We start from the raw sequence: 26249 nt of genomic DNA on the forward strand, positions 1-26249 counted from the left end.
TGATCTATGGCAATCCATTACGAATCTGCTATCATCCAAAGTACCAAGGAGTGTTTTAGAATGGTAGATACTGCACTACACCGAGGGGCCACATGATAAATGGACAGTACTCGTTTCTCCAAGACACTATCCATTTGTGTCGGGCAGGGTGAATTATAAGAAAATTGGGCTTCAAAAGAATCAAAATACTAAAAAAACCTAAGCAATTTTTACAATAATCATCTGCAAAGTAGCTTGTAAAGAAGACAGTAATCCCAAAAGTGTGGCTGTATTTTTTTTTTTTTTATTGACAAACTCAGTTTACAGACGACGACCACGGCGACCACCCTTTCTGCGAGTGCTGTCGGAAGGAATCGGTGTCACATCCTCTGTGGAAAGACAAATTGTAATTGTTATATCATCAATTCCTAGATTTAAGGTGACAATGCAGAACACTATAAGCATTTTTAATCAGAAGCATGTTTATAGATAAAAACCTTGACACTCTCCACCCTCAACTCCCCTCCAATGGCCATATTCAATTTTCACTTGTACCAGGAAGATAACTGGTAAGAACATACTCAACTACTAAAAAGGAGTCCCAATGTCTAGACTGCTGGGACTTGTATATGTATATAATCTGGCAACAAACGCTGTGGCATGAAAACTGCATTAGTGTAAAGGGGAGCAAGTTCCACATTCTGACCGAGTGTCTGTTTATATTATATCTGCAGGATGTAATACGCTGTTTATTGCCACTGTTGACTGTAGGAATGCACCTCGACTCATAAGATAAAGCATCAAGTGGGTCACGATGCCTTCCCAAAAACAACCGCAATATATAGCATATTACATAACCCCAAATACACATACGTAGACACAAATTACATATACTCTTAAGGCCCTGTTGGACGCACCGAGTGACATCAAGGACTTTTACTGAACTAACACTTTATGGTCATGACAGCCCAACACGAGTACTTTAAAAGTCACGCAAGTGGAGAAATGAATGCACTGTACTGCATAAGGCACATGAACCCAATAATTCAAATAACTACTACCATTTTACCCCCTTATATCTGGGTATATACTTTAAAAAAAAAAAAAAAAAAGTACAATAAGCAGTACCAAGACAGAGTGGGCTTTTGGGCCATTGATTAAATGAACCGTCGATCAAGTGAATGGCATTTCAAGGATGGTTACATCCAACGTGGTTGCGGTCCTAATCTCAATTTACTTACTATTTAACGGCAGTGGTTTTATGTTGGGATTATCTTTTTTAAAATAGCAGACAACAACCCAGAGTTGCTCAATTATTACCCAAAAGGCCAGCTCTACCGGTTCTAGTTAGTGACAATTGAAATATTTGCCGCTGGCATTTCAATAAAAGTGAGCAAATAAGAGGCGGGTGCCGCCTCGTTCCCTAGAGGGGAAGGATAGCGCGAAAATAAATTTCATTATTCCCAAGAGGGTTGGTCAAAAATAAAAGTAATAAATAGCATATTCCTCTCTCAAACTTACTGATTTGTAAACGTGGACTGGAAGAAAAACAGTTTTAACACTAGAATCTGCCTGAAACAGCACTTTCCTTAAGAGGTAAACAGATCATAATAATCCTCCGATTTAGAATCTGGATATGCAGTGGTGGAGGTACAAAACTAGTTTTGGAAGTTGTCTCCTTTATATGCTAATAGGGTTAAATGTTAGCACAGGTGGCAGCATGTAAGCAAAAAACGGTAAAGACATTTTACTGAATAGGTAAAACAGACCCTGTAATTGTCAGTAACAGCACAAATGTGGACTGCGGGTACATGCGGTTCAGGAAGCAGCAAAGAAGGTGGGGGGGGCAAGCGCATAACAGAGGTGCGTGGGGGTGAAAGAAGGGCATGGGTGACAGCAGGCCAGCGAGGGATAGAGTAGTTCACTACTAAGACAGATGAAACACATGCAGCCTCGGAGTGCTTAAACAAAGAAAAAGCAGCACCCGAAAACGTAGCTCTATAAGGATAGAAGCAATACGTCAATGCTCCAGATGTTTTAACTTGTGTTGAGAAGGGAGGGGTTCACTTCCCACAGTCGAGAAGGAGCAAGTCACAACTAATGATTTTAGCACAGTTAAATTTGAGAACATTCTGAAACACCAATTAACGGATGGCTAATAAGCAACCGGTAAAAGGATAATCGCTTTACTGGCATGCTGGTGTAAGTGCAAGACTGAGCATCATGCCCGTAGACAAGACAGACTACAGTTAAATTATATATAAAGGGTGTCTAATGGTTGAACACAATAGAATGAGGGAATGGTACGTGTAAGGTTTGTCCATTTTTTAGCTCTTGATATAGAGCCTTTAAATTCTGGGCAGATGGCGGCAAAGCGCTTTACAGAAATGGTACTGAATAACAATGTGCAAATTAATATAGGTCCTTAGATAGCGGGTTAAGGTCACCAGACAGATAGTGATGTGTGTGTCAAGTTTGAGAAGACCCGATAGCTGGGTGCAGACTCAACGGTCAACTTCCAGTGTGCTAAGCGTAGGTACAATATGTTGTGATGCTTTAGCTATATTGTGTGTTGTTCCTTTTCCTCGCTTGATGCATCATTACATATTAATATAAAAGTTGCATAAAGATTATCGTTACCAAAGGCCTTGGAAATTCCTGTTTCTATTAACATAGTGTGATTTATGCCTTTCCGAAGGTTCCCATATGGCAATGAGAACAGCGCTTGGGTGAAAACCTCTAAGCACGAAGCACCGCCTACTCTTGTACTTGTCACACTCACTAGGATGGCCACGGTTTTCAGTGTTCAACAGCGGTAATCCTGTCCACTGTATCCACTTTGCATATGTATAACAAAAAAAAAAAAGTCTGCACTAAAAGAATTGATAATAGCGGGGGGGGGGGGGGAGGGGGGGCCCAATCTCCTGCACCTGATAAGAGGCGTAGTTCAAAAGTCATCCTATGCAAGTTGAGTATTTCAAAGAGGCCACTCAGTTGTCTGGGAGTCCATGTAAATGTGGACATCCCGCAGCCCATTGTGGGATAAGGTGGCCGGGGTGGATGGTGGCATTTCCTTGCCCTTCCCAGGGGATAGTTTTCTGGTACACTCACTAGCCCAAGAAACCTTGCAAATCGATGCAGTTACTGCTTACACTGGTGGATGGAAGTGTGAGAAGAGGTGATTACATCTTTAAAAAAAAAATTTTTTATAAATATATATATAGAAAAGGTCACTTACCCAGTGTACATGTGGCATTAGTCGCTGCAGATTCACATGCTGTGCACATCCCGCCATCTGGTGTTGGGCTCGGAGTGTTACAAGTTGTTTTTCTTCGAAGAAGTCTTCGAGTCACGAGACCGAGGGACTCCTCCCATTTCGACTCCATTGCGCATGGGCGTCGACTCCATCTTAGATTGTTTTCCCCGCAGAGGGTGAGGTAGGAGTTGTGTATGCTAGTAATAGTGCCCATGCAATGGAGTGAGTACGTATGTACATAATGAAGTTTAAAGTAATATATTTACAAATGTTCAAGATCAACTTCTAAACGGCTACAGGCTCCCGGGGAGGCGCGTGGGCGCATGTGAATCTGCAGCGACTAATGCCACGAAGAGATGTACACTGGGTAAGTAACATTTTCCGTTCTATGGCATGTGTAGCTGCAGATACACATGCTGTGCATAGACTAGTAAGCAGTTATCTCCCCTAAAGCGGTGGTTCAGCCTGTAGGAGTTGAAGTTGTTTGAAATACTGTTCGTAGTACCGCTTGACCTACTGTGGCTTGTTGTGAAGTTAACACATCTACACAGTAGTGCTTGGTAAATGTATGAGACGTAGACCATGTTGCTGCCTTACATATTTCGTTCATTGGAATATTTCCTAGAAAGGCCATGGTAGCACCTTTCTTTCTGGTTGAGTGTGCCTTTGGTGTAATAGGCAGCTCTCTTTTAGCTTTAAGATAGCAGGTTTGAATGCACTTAACTATCCATCTAGCAATGCCTGGTTTTGAAATTGGATTTCTTGTATGAGGTTTTTGAAAGGCAATAAATAGTTGTTTTGTTTTTCTAATTAGTTTTGTTCAGTCAATGTAGTACATTAGTGCTCTTTTGATGTCTAATGTATGTTAGTGCTCTTTCAGCTACAGAATCTGGCTGTGGGAAGAACACTGGTAATTCTACCGTTTGATTCAAGTGGAACGGTGATATTACTTTTGGCAAAAATTTAGGATTTGTCCGTAGAACTACTTTATTTTTATGTATTTGAATAAATGGTTCTTGTATGGTAAATGCTTGAATTTCACTCACTCTTCTTAGAGATGTGATGGCAATTAAAAATGCAACTTTCCACGTTAAGTATTGCATTTCACAAGAATGCATGGGCTCAAAAGGTGGACACGAGTCGTGTTAATACAATGTTGAGGTTCCATGAAGGCACTGGTGGTGTTCTTGGTGGTATAATTCTCTTTAGGCCTTCCATAAATGCTTTTATGACTGGTATCCTAAATAATGAAGTTGAGTGCGTAATTTGCAGGTAAGCTGAAATTGCAGTAAGATGTATTTTTATGGAAGAGAAAGCTAGTTTTGACTTTTGCAAATGTAACTATCCTACTATATCTTTTGCGGATGCGTGTAAGGGTTGAATTTGATTATTATGGCAGTAATAAACAAATCTTTTCCACTTATGTGCATAGCAGTGTCTAGTGGTAGGCCTCCTAGCTTGTCTTATGACCTCCATACATTCTTGTGTGAGGTGTAAGTGTCCGAATTCTAGGATTTCAGGAGCCAAATTGCTAGATTCATCGATGCTGGATTTGGATGCCTGATTTGTTGTGTGTGTTGTGTTAACAGATCTGGTCTGTTTGGTAGTTTGACATGAGGTACTACTGAGAGGTCCAGTAGTGTTGTGTACCAAGGTTGTCTTGCCCATGTTGGTGCTATTAGTTGGAGTTTGAGTTTGTTTTGACTCAACTTGTTTACTAGATATGGAAGGAGTGGGAGAGGGGGAAAAGCGTATGCAAATATCCCTGACCAGTTCATCCATAGCGCATTGCCCTGAGACTGATGTTGTGGGTACCTGGATGCGAAGTTTGGGCATTTTGAGTTTCTTTGTTGCAAATAGATCTATTTGTGGTGTTCCCCACATTTGAAAGTAAGTGTTCAGTATTTGGGGGTGAATTTCCCATTCGTGGATCTGTTGGTGATCGAGAGAGATTGTCTGCTAACTGATTCTGAATTCCTGGAATAAATTGTGCTATTAGGCGAATGTGGTTGTGAATCGCCCAATGCCATATTTTCTGTGTCAGGAGACACAACTGTGTCGAGTGTGTCCCGCCCTGTTTGTTTAGGTAATACATTGTTGTCATGTTGTCTGTTTTGACAAGAATGTATTTGTGGGTTATTATGGGTTGAAATGCTTTCAGCGCTAGAAATACCGCTAACAGTTCTAAGTGATTTATGTGAAACTGTCTTTGCTGTATGTCCCATTGTCCTTGGATGCTGTGCTGATTGAGGTGTGCTCCCCACCCTGTCATGGAAGCATCTGTCGTTATCACGTATTGTGGCACTGGGTCTTGGTAAGGCCGCCCTTGGTTTAAATTTATACTGTTCCACCATTGAAGCAAGATGTATGTTTGGCGGTCTATTAACACCAGATCTAGAAGCTGACCCTGTGCTTGTGACCATTGTGATGCTAGGCACTGTTGTAAGGGCCGCATGTGCAACCTTGCATTTGGGACAATGGCTATGCATGAAGACATCATGCCTAGTAGTTTCATTACTATTTTGACTTGTATCCTTTGTTTTGGATACATGGCTTGTATTACATTGTGAAATGTTTGAACTCTTTGTGGACTTGGAGTGGCAATCCCTTTTACTGTGTTGATTGTTGCTCCCAAGTATTGCTGTGTTTGACACGGCAGAAGGTGTGATTTTGTGTAGTTGATTGAGAAACCTAGTTTGTGTAGGATTTCTATGACATATTTTGTGTGGTGTGAACATTGCGTGTTGGTTTTGATTAATCAATCGTCTAGGTACGGGAACACATGTATTTGCTTCCTTCTGATATGTGCAGCTACTACTGCCAGGCATTTTGTAAAAACTCTTGGAGCAGTTGTAATTCCGAACGGCAACACTTTGAATTGGTAATGTATCCCTTGGAATACAAACCTTAGGTACCTTCTGTGTGAAGGATGTATTGGTATATGGAAATATGCATCCTTTAAGTCTTGTGTTGTCATGTAGTCTTGTTGTTTGAGCAGTGGGATTACATCTTGTAAAGTAACCATGTGAAAGTGGTTTGATTTGATGTAGGTATTTAACGTTCTGAGATCTAGTATAGGTTTGAGTGTTTTGTCTTTTTTGGGTATCAGAAAGTACAGTGAGTAAACTCCTGTGTTTAATTCTTGTTTTGGTACTAATTCTATTGCTTCTTTTTGTAGCAATGCTTGAACTTCTAGTCCTAGAAGCTCTATATGTTGTTTCGACATACTGTGTGTTTTCGGGGGGACATTTGGAGGGAATTTGAGAAATTCTATGCAATAACTGTAAGGAAATGCCTCCTTGGCATGGTTGCCCCCTGACTTTTTGCCTTTGCTGATGCTATGTTTACAATTGAAAGTGTGCTGAGGCCTGCTAACCAGGCCCCAGCACCAGTGTTCTTTCCCTAACCTGTACTTTTGTATCCACAATTGGCAGACCCTGGCATCCAGATAAGTCCCTTGTAACTGGTACTTCAAGTACCAAGGGCCCTGATGCCAAGGAAGGTCTCTAAGGGCTGCAGCATGTCTTATGCCACCCTGGAGACCTCTCACTCAGCACAGACACACTGCTTGCCAGCTTGTGTGTGCTAGTGAGGACAAAACGAGTAAGTCGACATGGCACTCCCCTCAGGGTGCCATGCCAGCCTCTCACTGCCTATGCAGTATAGGTAAGACACCCCTCTAGCAGGCCTTACAGCCCTAAGGCAGGGTGCACTATACCATAGGTGAGGGTACCAGTGCATGAGCATGATACCCCTACAGTGTCTAAATAAAACCTTAGACATTGTAAGTGCAGGGTAGCCATAAGAGTATATGGTCTGGGAGTCTGTCAAACACGAACCCCACAGCACCATAATGGCTACACTGAAAACTGGGAAGTTTGGTATCAAACTTCTCAGCACAATAAATGCACACTGATGCCAGTGTACATTTTATTGTAAAATACACCACAGAGGGCACCTTAGAGGTGCCCCCTGAAACTTAACCGACTATCTGTGTAGGCTGACTAGTTTTAGCAGCCTGCCACAAACCGAGACATGTTGCTGGCCCCATGGGGAGAGTGCCTTTGTCACTCTGAGGCCAGTAACAAAGCCTGCACTGGGTGGAGATGCTAACACCTCTCCCAGGCAGGAATTGTCACACCTGGCGGTGAGCCTCAAAGGCTCACCTCCTTTGTGCCAACCCAGCAGGACACTCCAGCTAGTGGAGTTGCCCGCCCCCTCCGGCCAGGCCCCACTTTTGGCGGCAAGGCCGGAGAAAATAATGAGAATAACAAGGAGGAGTCACTGGCCAGTCAGGACAGCCCCTAAGGTGTCCTGAGCTGAGGTGACTCTAACTTTTAGAAATCCTCCATCTTGCAGATGGAGGATTCCCCCAATAGGGTTAGGATTGTGACCCCCTCCCCTTGGGAGGAGGCACAAAGAGGGTGTACCCACCCTCAGGGCTAGTAGCCATTGGCTACTAACCCCCCAGACCTAAACACGCCCTTAAATTTAGTATTTAAGGGCTACCCTGAACCCTAGAAAATTAGATTCCTGCAACTACAAGAAGAAGGACTGCCTAGCTGAAAAACCCCTGCAGAGGAAGACCAGAAGACGACAACTGCCTTGGCTCCAGAAACTCACCGGCCTGTCTCCTGCCTTCCAAAGATCCTGCTCCAGCGACGCCTTCCAAAGGGACCAGCGACCTCGACATCCTCTGAGGACTGCCCCTGCTTCGAAAAGACAAGAAACTCCCGAGGACAGCGGACCTGCTCCAAGAAAAGCTGCAACTTTGTTTCCAGCAGCTTTAAAGAACCCTGCAAGCTCCCCGCAAGAAGCGTGAGACTTGCAACACTGCACCCGGCGACCCCGACTCGGCTGGTGGAGATCCGACGCCTCAGGAGGGACCCCAGGACTACTCTGATACTGTGAGTACCAAAACCTGTCCCCCCTGAGCCCCCACAGCGCCGCCTGCAGAGGGAATCCCGAGGCTTCCCCTGACCGCGACTCTTTGAACCTAAAGTCCCGACGCCTGGGAGAGACCCTGCACCCGCAGCCCCCAGGACCTGAAGGACCGGACTTTCACTGGAGAAGCGACCCCCAGGAGTCCCTCTCCCTCGCCCAAGTGGAGGTTTCCCCGAGGAATCCCCCCCTTGCCTGCCTGCAGCGCTGAAGAGATCCCGAGATCTCTCATAGACTAACATTGCGAACCCGACGCTCGTTTCTACACTGCACCCGGCCGCCCCCGCGCTGCTGAGGGTGAAATTTCTGTGTGGACTTGTGTCCCCCCCGGTGCCCTACAAAACCCCCCTGGTCTGTCCTCCGAAGACGCGGGTACTTACCTGCAAGCAGACCGGAACCGGGGCACCCCCTTCTCTCCATTCTAGCCTATGTGTTTTGGGCACCACTTTGAACTCTGCACCTGACCGGCCCTGAGCTGCTGGTGTGGTGACTTTGGGGTTGCTCCGAACCCCCAACGGTGGGCTACCTTGGACCAAGAACTGAACCCTGTAAGTGTCTTACTTACCTGGTAAAACTAACAAATACTTACCTCCCCTAGGAACTGTGAAAATTGCACTAAGTGTCCACTTTTAAAACAGCTATTTGTGAATAACTTGAAAAGTATACATGCAATTTTGATGATTTGAAGTTCCTAAAGTACTTACCTGCAATACCTTTCGAATGAGATATTACATGTAGAATTTGAACCTGTGGTTCTTAAAATAAACTAAGAAAAGATATTTTTCTATATAAAAACCTATTGGCTGGATTTGTCTCTGAGTGTGTGTACCTCATTTATTGTCTATGTGTAGGTACAACAAATGCTTAACACTACTCCTTGGATAAGCCTACTGCTCGACCACACTACCACAAAATAGAGCATTAGTATTATCTATTTTTACCACTATTTTACCTCTAAGGGGAACCCTTGGACTCTGTGCATGCTATTCCTTACTTTGAAATAGCACATACAGAGCCAACTTCCTACATTGGTGGATCAGCGGTGGGGTACAAGACTTTGCATTTGCTGGACTACTCAGCCAATACCTGATCACACGACAAATTCCAAAATTGTCATTAGAAATTGATTTTTGCAATTTGAAAAGTTTTCAAAATTCTTAAAAGACCTGCTAGGGCCTTGTGTTAGATCCTGTTTAGCATTTCTTTTAGAGTTTAAAAGTTTGGTAAAAGTTTGAATTAGATTCTAGAACCAGTTTTAGTTTCTTAAAAAGTATTCCAACTTTTAGAAGCATAATGTCTAGCACAGATGTGAATGTGGTGGAACTCGACACCACACCTTACCTCCATCTACAGATGAGAGAGCTAAGGTCACTCTGTAAACTAAAGAAAATAGCAATGGGCCCCAAACCTACCAAAGTACAGCTCCAGGAGCTTTTGGCAGAGTTTGAAAAGGCCAACCCCTCTGAGGATGGCAACTCAGAGGATGAAGATAGTGACTTGGAGGGAAATTCCCCCCCTCCAGTCCTACTTAGGGAGAGCAGGGCTTCTCAAGCCCTGACTCCACAAATAATAGTCAGAGATGCTGGTTCCCTCACAGGAGGGACCAACAACTCTGAAATCACTGAGGATAACCCCAGTGAAGAGGACATCCAGTTAGCCAGGATGGCCAAAAGATTGGCTTTGGAAAGACAGATCCTAGCCATAGAGAGGGAAAGACAAGAGATGGGCCTAGGACCCATCAATGGTGGCAGCAACATAAATAGGGTCAGAGATTCTCCTGACATGTTGAAAATCCCCAAAGGGATTGTAACTAAATATGAAGATGGTGATGACATCACCAAATGGTTCACAGCTTTTGAGAGGGCTTGTGTAACCAGAAAAGTGAACAGATCTCACTGGGGTGCTCTCCTTTGGGAAATGTTCACAGGAAAGTGTAGGGATAGACTCCTCACACTCTCTGGACAAGATGCAGAATCTTATGACCTCATGAAGGGTACCCTGATTGAGGGCTTTGGATTCTCCACTGAGGAGTACAGGATTAGGTTCAGGGGGGCTCAAAAATCCTCGAGCCAGACCTGGGTTGACTTTGTTGACTACTCAGTGAAAACACTAGATGGTTGGATTCAAGGCAGTGGTGTAAGTAATTATGATGGGCTGTACAATTTATTTGTGAAAGAACACCTGTTAAGTAATTGTTTCAATGATAAACTGCATCAGCATCTGGTAGACCTAGGACCAATTTCTCCCCAAGAATTGGGAAAGAAGGCGGACCATTGGGTCAAGACAAGGGTGTCCAAGACTTCAACAGGGGGTGACCAAAAGAAAGGGGTCACAAAGACTCCCCAGCAGAAGGGTGATGAGACAACCAAAACTAAAAATAGTAAAGAGTCTTCTACAGGCCCCCAAAAACCTGCACAGGAGGGTGGGCCCAGAGCCTCTTCACAAAACAATGGGTACAAGGGTAAAAACTTTGATCCCAAAAAGGCCTGGTGTCATAGCTGTAAACAGCATGGACACCAAACTGGAGACAAGGCCTGTCCCAAGAAAGGTTCCACTCCAAACTCCCATCCAGGTAACACTGGTATGGCTAGTCTCCAAGTGGGATCAACAGTGTGCCCAGAGCAAATCAGGGTCCACACTGAAGCTACTCTAGTTTCTGAGGGTGGGGTGGATTTAGCCACACTAGCTGTCTGGCCGCCTAACATGCAAAAATACAGACAGCAACTCTTAATTAATGGGACTAGAATAGAGGGCCTGAGGGATACAGGTGCCAGTGTCACCATGGTGACAGAGAAACTGGTTTCCCCTGGCCAATACCTGACTGGAAAAACTTACACAGTCACCAACGCTGACAATCAGAGAAAAGTACATCCCATGGCAATGGTTACTTTAGAATGGGGAGGGGTCAATGGCCTGAAGCAGGTGGTGGTCTCCTCAAATATCCCAGTGGACTGTCTGCTTGGAAATGACCTGGAGTCCTCAGCATGGGCTGAGGTAGAGCTAAAAACCCATGCAGCAATGCTGGGTATCCCTGAACTGGTGTGTGTGAAAACGAGAGCACAATGCAAGGCACAGGGTGAAAAAGTAGAGCTGGAGTCTGGAAAAATGGCCCAGCCTACCAAGAGAACAGGAAAGTCAGTTGGGAAACCAACTGCAACACAGCAAAAGAAAGGGAACCTCTCTTCTCAGGAAGAAGTTCTGCCCTCTGAGGGAACTGAGCCTTTGGAGCTTGAACCTTATCAGGTTGAGCTCTTAGGCCCAGGGGGACCCTCAAGGGAGGAGCTGTGTAAGGGACAAGAAACCTGTCCCTCTCTTGAAGGCCTTAGGCAGCAAGCTGCTGAAGAGTCCAAAGGCAAGAAAAATGGAACACATAGGGTCTATTGGGAAGATGGGCTCCTGTACACTGAGGCCAGAGACCCCAAACCTGGTGCCACTAGGAGAGTGGTAGTGCCTCAGCTGTTCAGAGAGTTCATCCTAACATTGGCCCATGACATTCCCCTTGCTGGACATTTGGGACAAACCAAGACGTGGGAGAGGTTAGTCAACCACTTCTACTGGCCCAATATGTCCAACATGGTTAAGGAGTTTTGCCTCTCCTGCCCCACCTGTCAAGCCAGTGGTAAGACAGGTGGGCACCCAAAGGCCCCCCTCATTCCACTTCCAGTGGTGGGGGTGCCCTTTGAAAGAGTGGGTGTGGACATAGTTGGTCCACTGGAACCTCCCACAGCCTCAGGAAATATGTATATCCTGGTAGTAGTGGATCATGCTACCAGGTATCCTGAAGCTATTCCCCTTAGGTCGACTACTGCCCCTGCAGTAGCCAAGGCCCTCATTGGTATCTTTACCAGAGTGGGTTTCCCTAAGGAGGTGGTGTCTGACAGAGGTACCAACTTCATGTCAGCATACCTAAAGCACATGTGGAATGAGTGTGGAGTGACTTATAAATTCACTACACCTTACCATCCACAAACTAATGGCTTAGTTGAGAGATTCAACAAGACATTAAAGGGCATGATCATGGGGCTCCCAGAAAAACTCAAAAGGAGATGGGATGTCCTCCTGCCATGTCTGCTTTTCGCTTACAGGGAGGTACCACAGAAGGGAGTAGGGTTCTCACCCTTTGAACTTCTGTTTGGTCATCCTGTAAGGGGACCACTTGCCCTTGTTAAAGAAGGCTGGGAGAGACCTCTCCATGAGCCTAAACAGGACATAGTGGACTATGTACTTGGCCTTCGCTCTAGAATGGCAGAGTACATGGAAAAGGCAACCAAAAACCTTGAGGCCAGCCAACAACTCCAGAAGTTTTGGTATGACCAAAAGGCTGCACTGGTTGAGTTCCAACCAGGGCAGAAAGTCTGGGTTCTGGAGCCTGTGGCTCCCAGGGCACTCCAGGACAAATGGAGTGGCCCTTACCCAGTGCTAGAGAGGAAGAGTCAGGTCACCTACCTGGTGGACCTGGGCACAAGCAGGAGCCCCAAGAGGGTGATCCATGTAAACCGCCTTAAGCTCTTCCACGACAGGGCTGATGTCAATCTGTTGATGGTAACAGATGAGGATCAGGAGGCAGAGAGTGAACCTCTCCCTGATCTTCTGTCATCAGACCCAAAAGATGGTACAGTAGATGGAGTGATCTACTCAGACACCCTCTCTGGCCAACAGCAAGCTGATTGTAGGAGAGTCCTACAACAGTTTCCTGAACTCTTCTCCTTAACCCCTGGTCAGACACACCTGTGTACCCATGATGTGGACACAGGAGACAGCATGCCTGTCAAAAACAAAATCTTTAGACAGTCTGACCATGTTAAGGAAAGCATCAAGGTGGAAGTCCACAAGATGCTGGAATTGGGAGTCATTGAGCGCTCTGACAGCCCCTGGGCTAGCCCAGTGGTCTTAGTCCCCAAACCTCACACCACAGATGGAAAGAAAGAGATGAGGTTTTGTGTGGACTACAGAGGGCTCAATTCTGTCACCAAGACAGATGCTCATCCAATTCCAAGAGCTGATGAGCTCATTGATAAATTAGGTGCTGCCAAATTTCTAAGTACCTTTGACTTGACAGCAGGGTACTGGCAAATAAAAATGGCACCTGGAGCAAAAGAAAAGACAGCATTCTCCACACCTGATGGGCATTATCAGTTTACTGTTATGCCCTTTGGTTTAAAGAATGCCCCTGCCACCTTCCAAAGGTTGGTGAATCAAGTCCTTGCTGGCTTGGAGTCCTTTAGCACAGCTTATCTTGATGATATTGCTGTCTTTAGCTCCACCTGGCAGGATCACCTGGTCCACCTGAGGAAGGTTTTGAAGGCTCTGCAATCTGCAGGCCTCTCTATCAAGGCATCCAAATGCCAGATAGGGCAGGGAACTGTGGTTTACTTGGGACACCTTGTAGGTGGAGGCCAAGTTCAGCCACTCCAACCCAAGATCCAGACTATTCTGGACTGGGTAGCTCCAAAAACCCAGACTCAAGTCAGGGCATTCCTTGGCTTGACTGGGTACTACAGGAGGTTTGTGAAGGGGTATGGATCCATTGTGACAGCCCTCACTGAGCTCACCTCCAAGAAAATGCCCAAGAAAGTGAACTGGACTGTGGACTGCCAACAGGCCTTTGACACCCTGAAACAGGCAATGTGCTCAGCACCAGTTCTCAAAGCTCCAGATTATTCTAAGCAGTTCATTGTGCAGACTGATGCCTCTGAACATGGGATAGGGGCAGTTTTGTCCCAAACAAATGATGATGGCCTTGACCAGCCTGTTGCTTTCATTAGCAGGAGGTTACTCCCCAGGGAGCAGCGTTGGAGTGCCATTGAGAGGGAGGCCTTTGCTGTGGTCTGGTCCCTGAAGAAGCTGAGACCATACCTCTTTGGGACTCACTTCCTAGTTCAAACTGACCACAGACCTCTCAAATGGCTGATGCAAATGAAAGGTGAAAATCCTAAACTGTTGAGGTGGTCCATCTCCCTACAGGGAATGGACTTTATAGTGGAACACAGACCTGGGACTGCCCATGCCAATGCAGATGGCCTTTCCAGGTTCTTCCACTTAGAAAATGAAGACTCTCTTGGGAAAGGTTAGTCTCATCCTCTTTCGTTTGGGGGGGGGTTGTGTAAGGAAATGCCTCCTTGGCATGGTTGCCCCCTGACTTTTTGCCTTTGCTGATGCTATGTTTACAATTGAAAGTGTGCTGAGGCCTGCTAACCAGGCCCCAGCACCAGTGTTCTTTCCCTAACCTGTACTTTTGTATCCACAATTGGCAGACCCTGGCATCCAGATAAGTCCCTTGTAACTGGTACTTCAAGTACCAAGGGCCCTGATGCCAAGGAAGGTCTCTAAGGGCTGCAGCATGTCTTATGCCACCCTGGAGACCTCTCACTCAGCACAGACACACTGCTTGCCAGCTTGTGTGTGCTAGTGAGGACAAAACGAGTAAGTCGACATGGCACTCCCCTCAGGGTGCCATGCCAGCCTCTCACTGCCTATGCAGTATAGGTAAGACACCCCTCTAGCAGGCCTTACAGCCCTAAGGCAGGGTGCACTATACCATAGGTGAGGGTACCAGTGCATGAGCATGATACCCCTACAGTGTCTAAATAAAACCTTAGACATTGTAAGTGCAGGGTAGCCATAAGAGTATATGGTCTGGGAGTCTGTCAAACACGAACCCCACAGCACCATAATGGCTACACTGAAAACTGGGAAGTTTGGTATCAAACTTCTCAGCACAATAAATGCACACTGATGCCAGTGTACATTTTATTGTAAAATACACCACAGAGGGCACCTTAGAGGTGCCCCCTGAAACTTAACCGACTATCTGTGTAGGCTGACTAGTTTTAGCAGCCTGCCACAAACCGAGACATGTTGCTGGCCCCATGGGGAGAGTGCCTTTGTCACTCTGAGGCCAGTAACAAAGCCTGCACTGGGTGGAGATGCTAACACCTCTCCCAGGCAGGAATTGTCACACCTGGCGGTGAGCCTCAAAGGCTCACCTCCTTTGTGCCAACCCAGCAGGACACTCCAGCTAGTGGAGTTGCCCGCCCCCTCCGGCCAGGCCCCACTTTTGGCGGCAAGGCCGGAGAAAATAATGAGAATAACAAGGAGGAGTCACTGGCCAGTCAGGACAGCCCCTAAGGTGTCCTGAGCTGAGGTGACTCTAACTTTTAGAAATCCTCCATCTTGCAGATGGAGGATTCCCCCAATAGGGTTAGGATTGTGACCCCCTCCCCTTGGGAGGAGGCACAAAGAGGGTGTACCCACCCTCAGGGCTAGTAGCCATTGGCTACTAACCCCCCAGACCTAAACACGCCCTTAAATTTAGTATTTAAGGGCTACCCTGAACCCTAGAAAATTAGATTCCTGCAACTACAAGAAGAAGGACTGCCTAGCTGAAAAACCCCTGCAGAGGAAGACCAGAAGACGACAACTGCCTTGGCTCCAGAAACTCACCGGCCTGTCTCCTGCCTTCCAAAGATCCTGCTCCAGCGACGCCTTCCAAAGGGACCAGCGACCTCGACATCCTCTGAGGACTGCCCCTGCTTCGAAAAGACAAGAAACTCCCGAGGACAGCGGACCTGCTCCAAGAAAAGCTGCAACTTTGTTTCCAGCAGCTTTAAAGAACCCTGCAAGCTCCCCGCAAGAAGCGTGAGACTTGCAACACTGCACCCGGCGACCCCGACTCGGCTGGTGGAGATCCGACGCCTCAGGAGGGACCCCAGGACTACTCTGATACTGTGAGTACCAAAACCTGTCCCCCCTGAGCCCCCACAGCGCCGCCTGCAGAGGGAATCCCGAGGCTTCCCCTGACCGCGACTCTTTGAACCTAAAGTCCCGACGCCTGGGAGAGACCCTGCACCCGCAGCCCCCAGGACCTGAAGGACCGGACTTTCACTGGAGAAGCGACCCCCAGGAGTCCCTCTCCCTCGCCCAAGTGGAGGTTTCCCCGAGGAATCCCCCCCTTGCCTGCCTGCAGCGCTGAAGAGATCCCGAGATCTCTCATAGACTAACATTGCGAACCCGACGCTCGTTTCTACACTGCACCCGGCCGCCCCCGCGCTGCTGAGGGTGAAATTTCTGTGTGGACTTGTGTCCCCCCCGGTGCCCTACAAAACCCCCCTGGTCTGTCCTCCGAAGACGCGGGTACTTACCTGCAAGCAGACCGGAACCGGGGCACCCCCTTCTCTCCATTCTAGCCTATGTGTTTTGGGCACCACTTTGAACTCTGCACCTGACCGGCCCTGAGCTGCTGGTGTGGTGACTTTGGGGTTGCTCCGAACCCCCAACGGTGGGCTACCTTGGACCAAGAACTGAACCCTGTAAGTGTCTTACTTACCTGGTAAAACTAACAAATACTTACCTCCCCTAGGAACTGTGAAAATTGCACTAAGTGTCCACTTTTAAAACAGCTATTTGTGAATAACTTGAAAAGTATACATGCAATTTTGATGATTTGAAGTTCCTAAAGTACTTACCTGCAATACCTTTCGAATGAGATATTACATGTAGAATTTGAACCTGTGGTTCTTAAAATAAACTAAGAAAAGATATTTTTCTATATAAAAACCTATTGGCTGGATTTGTCTCTGAGTGTGTGTACCTCATTTATTGTCTATGTGTAGGTACAACAAATGCTTAACACTACTCCTTGGATAAGCCTACTGCTCGACCACACTACCACAAAATAGAGCATTAGTATTATCTATTTTTACCACTATTTTACCTCTAAGGGGAACCCTTGGACTCTGTGCATGCTATTCCTTACTTTGAAATAGCACATACAGAGCCAACTTCCTACAATAACCATGCTGGATAATTTCTAAGACCCAAGTGTCTGTTATTTCCTCCCAATGTGTGTAAAACTTGGTTAGTCTCCCCCCCCCACAGGTGTTATGTGTTGGGGTTTTGTGATTTTGGAGTCACCGTTTGTTTGGAGGAGTTTTGGGACTTTGGAATTTTCCCCTATTCCTTTGAAATTGTCCTCCTCTATATTGTCCCCGAAAACCTCCCCGCTGATACTGGCTTTGGTAAGTGGGCTTTGTTTGTGAGGTTGTGGCTTCTGTGGTCTGCCCTCGAAACCCCCCTCGAAATTGTCTCTTTCGAAATGTCCCTCTGCCCTGCGGGGAGTAGAGTGCGCCCATGGCTTTGGCCGTCAGTGTCTTTTTTAAGTTTTTCTATGGCAGTGTCCACCTCCGGCCAAAACAACTGCTGTCCGTTGAATGGCATATTGAACACAGCTTTCTGTATCTCTGGTTTAACTCCTGATGTACGCAGCCATGCATGTCTCCTTATTGTTACTGCTGTGTTGACAGTCCTAGCAGCTGTGTCTGTTGCATCTCATCCCACTGGGCCCTATCATATCTGGCTAACAAAGCTTGGGAATTTGCAATGCGCCACTGGTTTGCTGCTTGTGCAGCCACCCTTTTGCCTGCTGCATCGAATTTTCTACTTTCTTTATCTGGAGGCGGTGCATCTCCAGAAGAATGTGAGTTGGCTCTTTTGCGCGCTGCTCCCACTACAACAGAATCTGGTGTTAGCTGTTGTGTGATGTACACTGGGTCTGTTGGTGGCGCTTTATATTTTTTATCTACTCTTGGAGTAATGGCTCTCCCCTTGACAGGTTCTTGAAATACTTGTTTGGAGTGTTTGAGCATTCCGGGTAACATCGGAAGACTTTGAAATTGACTGTGTGTAGACGACAGTGTATTAAAAAGAAAGTCGTCTTCAATGGGTTCTGAATGAAGGCTGACATTGTGAAATGCTGCAGCTCTTGATACCACTTGAGCATAGCCTGTACTATCCTCTGGTGGCGATGGCCTTGCTGGATAGCATTCAGGGCTATTATCTGACACTGGTGCGTCATAAAGGTCCCATGCGTCAGGGTCACCTTGACTCATTCCCGTATGAGTTGGTGATTGCATCATTGGTGGAGTGGCTACAGGTGATGGTGGTGGAGAGTGATGTGGGGATGGTGGTGGTGTCACTTGTTTAGCCACCTTCGCGTGTGGCTGTTTGTCCTTGTCTTGGAAAGCAAGTTTACGTTTCATCTTGATCGGAGGAAGAGTGCTGATCTTCCCCGTATTTTTGAATAAAGAGCCTTCTTTGTGTGTGATCTGGCTCTATTATCTCTAATTCTTGTTGAAATCGGTGTCTTCATTTGTGAGGACAGTCCTTGTTCCTTCTCGATGCCGAGCCATTTCGGTGTCGCTGACTCGGTGCCCAATCTTCTCGGATCCGCTCTCGTACCCGAGAGTGCTGTGTGCCGGTATCTCGACCGGAGTCGGATGACTTCGACACCAGCTCGCCCTTTTTCGGTGCCGATGGACGGTCACCTATTTTTCGGGTTAAGCCATGGCCTGTTGGCGGTGGCGTCCCCTGGGCTTTAGCGGTCTTCTCGTGAGTTTTCTGCTTCGATGACTTACTCACGGTTTTCGGCGTTTCCTCGGGATCGACCTCCTCCGAGTCAGATTCCTGGGTGGAGAATGTTTCTTCCTCCTCTTCGAAACGCCCTTGTCCTGTCAGCGCCGACGCCATCTGTAGTCTTCTGGCTCTTCGGTCCCCGAGTGTCTTCCTGGACCGAAACGCTCGACAGGCCTCACAAGTATCCTCCTTGCGTTCTGGTGACAAACACAAGTTACAGACCAGGTGTTGATCTGTATATGGATACTTGTTATGGCATTCTGGACAGAAGCGGAATGGGGTCTGTTCCATCAGCCTTGAAGAGACACGTGGCCGGGCCGACCAGGCCCAGACGGGGATCGACAAAAAACCCCGAAGGGCCACCGGAGCTCTTCTTAATTCGATGTTGATCTGTTGTAACTAACCCGATACCGAACGCAAACAATACCGATGATTTTTCCGAGATTCTAACTAACTTTCCGACCCGAAACCCGGAGCGAAAAGGAACACGTCCGAACCCGATGGCGGAAAAAAAAAAAAAATGGAGTCGAAATGGGAGGAGTCCCTCGGTCTCGTGACTCGAAAAGACTTCTTCGAAGAAAAACAACTTGTAACACTCCGAGCCCAACACCAGATGGCGGGATGTGCACAGCATGTGTATCTGCAGCTACACATGCCATCAAACACACATATATATATATATATATACACACACACACAGGGAGTGCAGAATTATTAGGCAAATGAGTATTTTGACCACATCATCCTCTTTATGCATGTTGTCTTACTCCAAGCTGTATAGGCTCGAAAGCCTACTACCAATTAAGCATATTAGGTGATGTGCATCTCTGTAATGAGAAGGGGTGTGGTCTAATGACATCAACACCCTATATCAGGTATGCATAATTATTAGGCAACTTCCTTTCCTTTGGCAAAATGGGTCAAAAGAAGGACTTGACAGGCTCAGAAAAGTCAAAAATAGTGAGATATCTTGCAGAGGGATGCAGCACTCTTAAAATTGCAAAGCTTCCGAAGCGTGATCATCGAACAATCAAGCGTTTCATTCAAAATAGTCAACAGGGTCGCAAGAAGCGTGTGGAAAAACCAAGGTGCAAAATAACTGCCCATGAACTGAGAAAAGTCAAGCGTGCAGCTGCCACGATGCCACTTGCCACCAGTTTGGCCATATTTCAGAGCTGCAACATCACTGGAGTGCCCAAAAGCACAAGGTGTGCAATACTCCGAGACATGGCCAAGGTAAGAAAGGCTGAAAGACGACCACCACTGAACAAGACACACAAGCTGAAACGTCAAGACTGGGCCAAGAAATATCTCAAGACTGATTTTTCTAAGGTTTTATGGACTGATGAAATGAGTGAGTCTTGATGGGCCAAATGGATGGGCCAGTGGCTGGATTGGTAAAGGGCAGAGAGCTCCAGTCCGACTCAGACGCCAGCAAGGTGGAGGTGGAGTACTGGTTTGGGCTGGTATCATCAAAGATGAGCTTGTGGGGCCTTTTCGGGTTGAGGATGGAGTCAAGCTCAACTCCCAGTCCTACTGCCAGTTCCTGGAAGACACCTTCTTCAAGCAGTGGTACAGGAAGAAGTCTGCATCCTTCAAGAAAAACATGATTTTCATGCAGGGCAATGCTCCATCACACGCGTCCAAGTACTCCACAGCGTGGCTGGCAAGAAAGGGTATAAAAGAAGGAAATCTAATGACATGGCCTCCTTGTTCACCTGATCTGAACCCCATTGAGAACCTGTGGTCCATCATCAAATGTGAGATTTACAAGGAGGGAAAACAGTACACCTCTCTGAACAGTGTCTGGGAGGCTGTGGTTGCTGCTGCACGCAATGTTGATGGTGAACAGATCAAAACACTGACATAATCCATGGATGGCAGGCTTTTGAGTGTCCTTGCAAAGAAAGGTGGCTATATTGGTCACTGATTTGTTTTTGTATGTCAGAAATGTATATTTGTGAATGTTGAGATGTTATATTGGTTTCACTGGTAATAATAAATAATTGAAATGGGTATATATTTTTTTTTTGTTAAGTTGCCTAATAATTATGCACAGTAATAGTCACTTGCACACACAGATATCCCCCTAACATAGCTAAAACTAAAAACAAACTAAAAACTACTTCCAAAAATATTCAGCTTTGATATTAATGAGTTTTTTGGGTTCATTGAGAACATGGTTGTTGTTCAATAATAAAATTAATCCTCAAAAATACAACTTGCCTAATAATTCTGCACTCCCTGTATATATATATATGTACACACACACATATACACACACATATATCCATCTTCAGAAAGGGCATTGTGAAAAACAAGGTATTGGTCATTTGTGGCATTTAGCAACAGGTTGTGTTGGTGGCAGTCCACTGTGAACATGTGATGAGCATAAAACTAGTCTGTCACTAAAAGAAAGCAAAACAGGCTTTTCAGTGCCTACGTGAGCTCTAGCAAGGTTTACTACTGACCACATAGAAAGTCAAACTGCATAGGAAGATACCTCTTCTCAGGTTTATAATAGGACTTTTTACCAGGGGGCGAAGGTAACCTGAAACATTACAAATCCAGGATTACAAGAACTAGAATGAAAGGAAACAACTGGACTAACTTGCACTTGAAAAAACAACTGTATAACTTTGTTAAATTGCACCAGAGTACTCCATGAAATGGATGTGTAACAGAGTGGTCACATTTTCTTAGCTCACTAATGTAGCTCACCCAGGCTTTGCATTCTGGGACTTGTAGTCCTACTGCTATCAGATCGTAAATGTGATTACAAGCTCCAAAATGCAATACACCTGGGCTGGATGAGCCACTCATAGCTTATAGTTTTAAAGACAAAAGGCTTGCGTAGGAAGCTGGCTCTGTATATACTATAGCAAAATGAAATTTAGTGTGCACAGAGTCCACGAGTTCCCAAGGAGGCTCGACAGAGGCAATAATAGATAACACTGGTTGCTCTGGACACTGGCAGCAGTGTGAGTTTATTATTCTGAGAAGTTTGATACCAAGCTTCCCAGTATTTAGTGTAGCCATTTTGGAACTGTGGAGTTTGTTTTGACTAACTCCCAGACCACATACTTAATATGGCAACACTGTACTTACAATGTCTAAGAATGGACTTTGACACGAAGGGCACATTGCTCATGCAGCTGTGCCCTTATCTGTGGTATAGTGCACCCTGCCTTAGGGCTTTAAGGCCTGTTAGAGGGGCAACTTACCTATGCCACAGGCAGTGTTTTGGGTGCCTGGTGAAATTGCGGACATCCAGCTGAAGAACAAAGTAGTATGCCAACACACAAATATATACAGGAAATTGTGTAATAATCAATGTAAACAGGGTCAGTTGCCAGGACAGGAACATAACAACCAAAAGGCAGGATATAAGTAAAGTATTTACCACAGAAACCAAAGGAATTTTGAAAGGCCCCACAAATGTAGATTACAGCATATTGATAGCACATACGCGCTGCCACAGCTCAACCTAAGAAGTGCTATGGAGGGCGAAGCAGAAGGGGAATGGGAAGTAGTACCTCAATCACGTTGGGAGCAACAGACGGGCACTGATTAAGTTGACTATATCTGCGCTCGGCCTCAGCTCCAGAGACAAACAGAACTACTGGCATGTTGGCTGCGCTAGTCAGTTAGGATGCACAGAAGAAGATAAACTGGAGCCAACAAATGACGAGCAGTGGGCGGGCTGCAAGTCCTTTGACACAATTGTATTGCAAGCGAGTGCATGCACCCACAGACTTGACCCAAAAAAGTGCTGCTGGTAGAATAGTCACAGTTAAGTTTTGCTTCACGAAAGTTGGTTGCTATTAAAGAGACTTTCCTCATTGGTCCTTCCAGTGTCATACCCTCACCGATTAATAATATTATGGAAAAGATACACAGAAGGGGACAAAACTGACCCAATTCTGTTCCCAGACCTCAGATAAAGCAGAACATACCAGAAACCAAAATCTTATAGTTCTGCAATTCCCTGCAAATCAGTAGGTAGAGCGTTAAGAAATATTTTGGGAAGCAAAGTCTACCAAAAGTTCCACAACCAGAATTTGAGGGAACTTCAGCAAGCAAAATAAACTTTAAGAAAGGGTTGTCATAAACACACATTTGGTAGGGCTAGTCACTTGCAGGCTGCATGACACATTGCAGGGCTTTCAAAGTAATTTTGAAGAATACCCAAACTAAGACTATCAAAAATGAAAACTGCCTGCCAAGTCCTTGATGTGAGACAAAACAATGGAAGTGGCACAATGGCTCTCTCAATACTTTTTGGGGGTTGGGATTTTGTTGTTAGCTTAATCAGATCAGCGGTCACTAAAAGAAGTTGACATGTCCGAGCGCAGTGAACGGCCCTTCATGACGACTAACATGTCATCTTTAAGATGCTGGTTTCTAGATTTTGCTGTCAAACTGGAACCAAGTAGGTGAAATCTTTGTCCAGACTATTATCATTAGTAAAAATTACAAAAACAAAGTAATACTGTCAATAAATGTGCTGCATAAGACACAATTTGCTTTGTAGTGCCACATAAGTCAGTGATCCCCTGCTACATAGTGTAGTTGATCACTCTATTTGATATATCTCGTAAGTCAGGGAAGACCCACCACCAATAACTTCTGATCTGACATTAATACGGTTAGAAAACAAGCCCAACCAAAATGAGCTGGAGGTTGCTGGTCTTTATTTAAAAGACCAAAAGAAAGCAGTGTAAATTTCAGCATTCAAGATGCATTATTGTGAATGATCATTAGATTCCTGGGGTCAATTAGTGCTCTAATAAATATCAGAGACGAAACACTTGCTTTACAAAAACACCAGAGAAACAAATGCACAGATCATTTATCAATCAGCTCACCGATACGACCGATCTTCATTCCAGAACGGGCCAGGGCTCGTAGGGCTGACTGGGCACCCGGTCCTGGTGTCTTGGTCCTGAAAGTAGAATGAAAAGTTCAGTGGCACAAAAGGGCTAAAAGTGCTTTTGTTATTCAAACAAGGAAACAGCACCAAACAAACACACGAGATGAAAGCCACAGACACTTTCTAACTTTTTGATCAAAGTTATCATCGTATGCTCAGCTTGCCTCAAATAGCAGAACAGGCCTAAGTACAAATTTAGGGGATTGAGAAGGGAAAAGAACAAGAATAAGCCGACAGAACCTGAAGTAGAAGAGTGAGGCACATGTGCCCAAATCAACAAAGGCGCCTAGCAATCCACAAGGGTGCAAACACTAACAAAAAGTGCGTATGTAGAGTTTGTGGGGGTCTGTTAGAGTAAGTTTGTGAATCGTTTGCGAACTGCGCTTTCAAATTCTGTTCTTTAGGTTATTGTCTATCGTACACTTGCTGCAAAAAAACTGCATGAAATAAGAGAGCAAACATCACACTAACGTATCACTGAAATTAAATCTGGACAGAAATAATGTAGAGATAATCAAGATGTGTCACATTAAAATACAGTACATCACCACACTCTAGGAGTCCCACCTCACACTATAACATTAAATGTTTCGTCCTCAGAACAACTCCATCATTAAAACGAACATAAATGGTGGCAATGCGCACACCATTTTGGAAAACGACAGTCGTACATGCCCCACAAGTTGATCCACGCATACCAACCTCATAAGAAGTGTAATCACTGCTGTGTACTCACCTGTTTCCACCTGTTGCACGTAGTTTGATATGCAGGGCGGTGATGCCAAGCTCCTTGCATCGCTGGGCCACATCCTGGGCCGCCAACATGGCAGCATACGGGGAGGATTCATCTCTGTCGGCCTTCACTTTCATTCCACCAGTCACACGACATATGGTTTCCCTGGAAATACGTGGATAATAACCAAAATTATAGCTAGGCCAGTTATAAGTACTTAGTCAGGGTGATATCACTCACGTCAGGAAGAAAATGCGTATTTTCCTGCCACGGAGGACCAGCGAGGCGGTATTTGAAGACAACTGTTTGCATTTCTGGGTATGTTTAAAATCGGAAGCATGACAAGTGAAATTAGGTAGTTTTCAAAATGTCATAAGTGAGCAAAGAAAACTGAATTGTATTAAAGAAACTTAACATAGTACAGCTAGGAGAAACACGATAGATGCAGCACTCGGGCGACTTACTTGCCAGACAGATCAGTGACATGGACGAACGTGTCGTTGAAGGAAGCGAAAATATGGCACACCCCAAACACATTTTCACCCTCTGCAACTTGAGGTCCCAGGCTGATGACCTGCTCTTCCTTCTTTTCCTTGCCCTTACGAGGAGCCATTTCTGCATAAGGAAAAAGTAGACTGGTCAAACGAAAAACATTGGCAATTAAGTGAAAATAAATAATAGGGTTTCAATCGCATTATTCCGTAAAATGACTGCCATAATGCAGAAAGCCAACAAGTTCCACGTGTCTCGCGAGGATATAAACAGTGAACGATAAACTCAGTCCTCATTTAAGAACCATACAACATAAGTTAAAAAATGTAAAGTCACATTTTCAGAATTCCATTTTAATCGGCTGACAAGCGCACGCAGAATGCTAAAAAAAAAATACAATTCTAAACAGAACAAAAAAAAGCGAAACCTGCGTCACGAAAAACACTTGACACAAAATATACTAAACACCTAGAAAGGAAGGTAATTTCTAGCACAAACATTACTTCACGCACAGCAGTCATCGGTACAAACATCTGGTAAAGCCGAAAGTAAATAGATCGCATCGCCGACATTATTTTCAATCGTTTTACACTTCTACTAACGGATAGGACATCGAAGTTGTCAAGGTCCCCTCCCCCGGCGGTGTTTCGGTCCTATGATGAAAATGAACCCTAAATTTTGAAACATGCGCGTTAAATACGGTGGACTAGAACCCGAGCTTTTAACTACATAGCAATACGTCTGCTAAAGTAGGATCTAGCATAAGGTGCTCCAGAAACAAGTCAGGATATAGAAAGGTGTCAGATCAGGAATGTATCTCCGGAAGGGAGAAATAACAGACCAGGCGCGAAGCTCGCAAAAAAAATGTACAGGAGGACAGACTTTATAGTACGAATATCGGTTAGATTCCAAGCGTAAGACTTGGCATAAACAGCAGTGGTGGGAGCACAACTGACACCAAACTACCTACTCTCGTTTCACGGAAACCTGTATTCCTCACTACAAAGTAAATACTAACGAGAGAGGCTACTCCCCGGTATGCCATAAGCTATACAGCACAAGGAAAAAGGCAGCAACAGAATGACATCTTTCACCGGTCGTTTGGCTTGTGTTTCTCGCAATTTAGGGGTCTACCAGCAGCCTACAGACGTCCTGCCCCAGATATGGACACAGAAAAGAGGTTTGAGCCGACAAACGCAGAAGATTACAACGGATTTTAACTGCAGACATTACTTACTTCTGCTGGTTCTCTTTGAATCGCTACCGGAAAGGAAGGAACGTAAAACGTGGGGGCATAGGTCACGTATCTAGACCGGAAGTACTATTGCGAGCAGTTGAAATCGACAAAGGACGCGCCTAAATAAGCGTCCACGTTAGGTTTAAAAGCATTAGCTCTGATCTTGGAAGGTATTACTGTGCATTTTAGGACCACTACTTCAAAATATATTTTATTCGCGTGATTGTTATGAAGTCAACTATGTAGCAAATACAGTGAGCCTAATAAA

The 26249-nt window shown here is 45.4% G+C and overlaps 1 protein-coding gene across 1 annotated transcript; it reads right to left on the minus strand.

Annotated features, from left to right (window-relative positions):
- Nucleotides 1-261: 261 nt before the first annotated feature.
- RPS14 (ribosomal protein S14) lies at nt 262-26096 on the minus strand. The gene is made up of 5 exons (XM_069199554.1): nt 25982-26096; nt 24717-24867; nt 24256-24417; nt 23455-23531; nt 262-368 (listed from the first exon to the last, which is right to left on the minus strand). The coding sequence occupies exons 2-5, from the start codon at nt 24863-24865 to the stop codon at nt 301-303; spliced, it is 456 nt and encodes a 151-aa protein (XP_069055655.1). The 5' UTR covers nt 24866-24867; nt 25982-26096; the 3' UTR covers nt 262-300.
- Between the last annotated feature and the right edge of the window lie 153 nt (nt 26097-26249).

Source organism: Pleurodeles waltl, chromosome 7 (genome assembly GCF_031143425.1).
Source record: "Pleurodeles waltl isolate 20211129_DDA chromosome 7, aPleWal1.hap1.20221129, whole genome shotgun sequence".
In the NCBI taxonomy this organism is placed as follows: domain Eukaryota; kingdom Metazoa; phylum Chordata; class Amphibia; order Caudata; family Salamandridae; genus Pleurodeles; species Pleurodeles waltl.